This window comes from Penaeus vannamei, chromosome 3, assembly GCF_042767895.1.
Source record: "Penaeus vannamei isolate JL-2024 chromosome 3, ASM4276789v1, whole genome shotgun sequence".
In the NCBI taxonomy this organism is placed as follows: domain Eukaryota; kingdom Metazoa; phylum Arthropoda; class Malacostraca; order Decapoda; family Penaeidae; genus Penaeus; species Penaeus vannamei.
The window spans coordinates 36,098,214-36,103,213 of record NC_091551.1 but is presented as its reverse complement, the minus strand read 5'-3'; the positions used below and the strand labels follow the sequence as shown (position 1 = coordinate 36,103,213).

General features: G+C 32.2%; 1 protein-coding gene across 3 annotated transcripts in view; it reads left to right on the top strand.

Annotated features, from left to right (window-relative positions):
• LOC113810644 (uncharacterized) overlaps positions 1-4,215 on the top strand; it is a 10,987-nt gene extending 6,772 nt beyond the window's left edge. For 2 of the 3 annotated variants that reach the window (XM_027362275.2, XM_070144756.1), the window contains exons 6-7: positions 1-132; positions 440-4,002. The exon at positions 1-132 is cut by the window's left edge and continues 2 nt beyond it. In XM_027362275.2, the coding sequence (XP_027218076.2) occupies positions 1-132; positions 440-600 (293 nt within the window). In that variant the 3' untranslated portion in view covers positions 601-4,002. Of the gene's footprint in view, positions 133-439 lie in introns of all 3 variants that reach the window. The other variant, XM_027362276.2, reaches the window with a different exon arrangement.
• Positions 4,216-5,000: the final 785 nt, after the last annotated feature.

The following is a 5,000-nucleotide window of genomic DNA, read 5'->3' as shown; positions in this document are numbered from 1 at the left end:
ATCTCTTAGCCCGAAAAGAGGAGGAGAAGAGGTTAGCAGAGATTGCTCGGTCAGTTGACCCCGAGTGTCCGCCTGGCCATGCTCCACTTCCTGACCATGAGCGGCGCAACACCCTCCATCTCCTACGCAAGAGTGAGTTGGTTCCTTGTTTCAGTATTGATTGCAAATTTTTAAAACTGTGAAGAATATTGTGTTGATTTCTAGGGGAAAAGTGTTGTTTTCTTAAATCTTTTGACAGACGTCATTATCTTTAATCCTGGATGATATATAGATGGTTTCCTTAAGTATACTTTGTTTTCTCCTTTTGATGATGAATGTTCACATTTTAAGAACATTAGATCCCCTATGTAGTATGCAATTTTAACGTTGAGAATTCTGGATGTTTGAATGATAACTGTGTGATGCAGGAAGCTATTCTAACTGATAATTCTTTTTCAAGGTCAAGCAGAGGTAATGCGAGAGCTCTCCTCCTTGCCTGTGGCCCAAGACACACTTAGGGTGAAGAAAAGGAGACAGGATTTAGAAGATAAACTTATGCAGATTGAAGATGGTCTGCGCATCTTTTCACAGCCGAAAGTGTATGTTATGAATGATGATTGAGAAGAGGGAAGTAGGATGTGCGTATTTGAATAACATGAGTGAGTTTGTTTAATCAAGAATCATAGAGTGGATATCAAGTGACTAAAAGTGTGCAAGCATAGGAGTAATGTTATCCTGCCAAGCTGTGTCTTTTAATTCACACTATTCAGGTATGTTAAGTGTCTTGTTAATAATCTGTCTGGATATTTTGAATACAGGATTTGTAAAGTGTCCATCATCATTTTTATTAATGTAGCAACGTTAATGTCGTATCATCTATCCCTTACATTTATTTTAACCCAATGTCGACGGAAAAAAGGTGTGTTCCCTTTGGCAATGCTAGGTTAAATGTTTCTGCACATAGATGGCTCTGCCAATGCTTAGCCACAAAGGATTCAATTAGTAGATCTTGCAACCTCACTTTTCCTTGAAAAAGTGAGAAAACGCTTTTTTTATTAATAATGCTGTCAATATTGATACTTTTATTTTTGTTATAACATTATAATTACTGTATTGTTATTAACATTACTAACAGCACTATTGAATGCTAGAAAATATTATAAAAAATCAAGGAAAAGGGTCAACAGGTGAGACAGGTATTTCACGTAATTGGCTCATTGGTGACAGTACTTGTGGAGCCATCTATATGTAAAAACAACTACTAAATTCAACACACACAATGGGGCATGGTATGTACATACGTGCCATGCCTGGCGACATGGGGTTAAAGAGGTTTGCATAATTATTAATGGTTTTATCATGTGGATAAGGTGATCTGTTCTATTCAGTTATTATGTATGCAGTATTAAAAAGGATATTTGAATGATTAATTAGAAAACCATGTGAAAGTTTTCTGTTGATCCTGTCATTTGTAGAAGAGGAAAGATAAGTTTCCAATTTTATCATGTTGAATAGGTAAAGGGTTATAGGTTAATAGGGTTATCATGTATATGGGCCTTTTGTATGATGGAAGTGGTTGCTTAACTAATAGTGATGTGCCATATATTACTAATATCTGCTTTGAGAACTGGCATTTGAAATGGATTTAAAAAAGAATCTAAAACAAATACATTTTTACCCATTGACACTGAGAGTGCTTGTATGCATGTACTGTGGTTTTGTTTTACTAGTTATGTTTGCATACAGATTGCTTCAGAAGTGCTCTGTCACCAAAAAATCAAAATTTTCTGAAAATTGAAGGAATAAAAAAGAAAATGTCTGATCAGATAGGCCTTCTTGGCGACTAAGTGCTTGTGAAGCCATAAATATGAATAAATTACAATTGGAGTGGATAATGCATGTACCCAATGTCAACAGTTTAAGGTCTTATACCTTTCACTGCTTGTACCTCTAAAGAAACTTCAAAGACTGACTCTGCCATAAATTATATGTATATGGTTGATTTCAAGCAATATCTCTTTCTTATTTTTTGTGGTATAGGTCAGGTACCTCTAAATTCACCTCTATCCTAGAAACATCCAAAAAGTACTTGACTTGTAAAGAAAAGGAAATAATGAGAAAATGGGAGTTGGCATTGCAGTAACAGTTCACTGAAATTCATTCATTGTGTGATATTACTGAGTACTCATTGCATTTTAGTAGCCAAGCTCTGCATGCCCAGGATATAAGCAATTCAGTTTTGCATCTCGTTCTCCCTTGAAAGGGCTAGGATGGCTCTGTGAAAAGGTTCTGACCCATACCTGCTCATTTGCTGACTGCCTTAGTCCCCAGCCATGCATGCTACCCCTAGAATCTAAGTGTCATTGTAGAACCAAGAATGGATATATGAAAGGGAGATCTAGATGCACAAAGGAAATCTGCTTAACTATTGAAACAAGTTTTTTCCCACTAAATGTTGAACAATGCAGAAGCACCTTTCAAAGGTAATTAAGGTGTAAGTTACCACTTAGTTCTCCTCAGTATTAAATAATAATAAAGTCAGTGAATAAAAAAGACATGGAAATTCTGGAATGAAATTGATATGATATTGATTGGCTGTGAACATTAGGTAATGATTTACCAAAGTTAGTAAACTTAATAGGTAATAGGAGGAAAAGGTAAGAAAAGTTCATTTCAAGCTTGGAAGGGGTGCTATTCATATTCATTTATTTTGTTATATTACAGCTTTGTATAAAAAAAAATGCAAGTTCAAGTCTGAGGGAAGAAGCTTAGTACTTTTATATGCAAAGTGCAGGTCCTTCTCACTGTTGTTATATGATTTTAATATCCTAATATCTAAATTTTCCATTTATTATTAGAGTATTAACAAGCCTTATATACCTGTGAATGTCATTTAGTTTTATGTGGGAAGCTTGTGAATGGAGAAAGGATATTTTAACTTTTAAGGGATGTCGGTAAAAGATAGCTCCTTTTACAGATTTGCTTTGTTTTGCAGTTATTTTCTACATCTTTATGATCAAGAAGAAATTAACCACTGTGTAAAGCAATAGTCAGTTTTACAACAGATATAGGCTGCATTTTCATCCATGTTTTCATGATGCATTAAAGGTACACATTTCTGGGTAAGGTGAATGTATTTTGTGCTTCACCTCTTATTGTAAAATGTTAGATCTGCATATGCCTTTTGTATATTTTTTTGTTATAGACTACATCTATGCAATGTCTTAATAAAAGGAAATGTGTTATTTTTTTATGAACAAGGGAGGGTAAACATTGAGTTATGGCTTTAATTGTCATGGAAAAAAGTAAAAAAGATAAATAGGAGCAGTAAATAACCTGTATATAATAATTTGTATGATATACTCTGCCAAAATTTATAACTATTTTATAAATTGTTTTACCTGATGCATAGTCTGCTGCATGGCAGGAAAGTTAATTTTAACCCTTTCATGGAGAGCTGCTGCTGCTATATTGGATGCATTATTGAATATATAACTGGGAACATTAATTAGAAATGAGTAATAAAAAATATTTCATTTTCAAAGGGCAGATCATATTGAACACCTTTCTAAAACTTATATATCACTTTTCTTTCCCATTTTATGCTTGATTTATTTTTAACATAAACAATTAATAGCACTTTTGCATGCAACCCATGGCAGGGTTAAGAGTATTATGGGAACAACTATCATTAAGTCCGGTAAAGTGCCAGAGCTGATGAATTTCAACTAGTTTTGTGGTATGAAGGTTCCAGAGAAGCTACAAAGGAGGTTTTGTAGAAACTAGAGTTAATTTTATTAACAGGTTTATTTTTATGGAAATATGTTAGTGCATATTTTCTTGGAGGATCTTCAGGTAAAAAGCCATTTATGACTTTTATTGTTTTTTAATCTTTGGAAGTGTGTGCTTTACTCTGTTACATCTGTATGTAAAGAGAACAGTGACTTTTCACTACAAGATGTTTTAATATGGAGAGAGAGGATTTTATGTTTGAGTAAGAAGTAAATAAATGATATATGACATTGGTACTCAGTGTATTATTTATATTAATATTTAGTAGTTTAGAAAAAATGCTTCTAAATTTCTAGTATGAACCTAATATCAATCTGTTTTTTTTATTTTACTTCAGTAAGACTCATGCAGTTGATGTGCTTACATATTACAATATCATTTAAATGAAAAATGTCCAAAGTATGTACAGAAATAAGTATACAGAAGTACAAAACAAAAAGAAAAGTAGAAAAGAGAAAATCTCAAATAAGGTTGCTGTCAGAACTGAAAGTAGTCATTTTCAAATGAATATTTTAGCATTCAGAAATTATTGTGTTGGTCAAAAGCCTTTTTATACTATTTCTAAAGTCAATATTAATATCTTTGTGTGGGTAGACCATTCTATTTATCTTTTGATGAAGCCATGATTATAAGGTCATCTTTAAAAAAATAGTAATGGGAGAAGTGAGTCATACAAATTTTAATTCCAGATAAAGAAAAAAAGAAATTTGATAGACAATGATAATGCAGCAGTAGTATTAGCAGTATTAGTAGTTTTATTATCAGTAGTGTTAACAGTAGGGGTATGTTATTAATGATACTGAATGTAACAGTAGTATTTGTACTACCAATAACATTGTTTATATTGATACTAATATCATCTTTAGTAATAGTTTTATTGTTGCAATGGTGATAGTAATAGTAAAACTAGCATTAACACAAGCAATAGTTTAGCTATTCTGTACATGTAGTGGAATTTGAAAAAAAAAGCTATTAACAAGAGCAATAATTTTTGTGATAATTAAGAATGTGGTCATTGAAAATAATGTCTAAAATAACTTATCTATTAGTTGACATTGTAGTCTTTAAATGTCATATATCTGATATAGTTTCAGAAGGTTAATGCTGATTTCTTTATTTACTTTCATAATTAATACACAAATACACATTGATTGATGTTTATATAACATCTACATGATAATAATTTTCTCTTTGATTTAGTATTCAGTATATCATTCATATCAATAAAC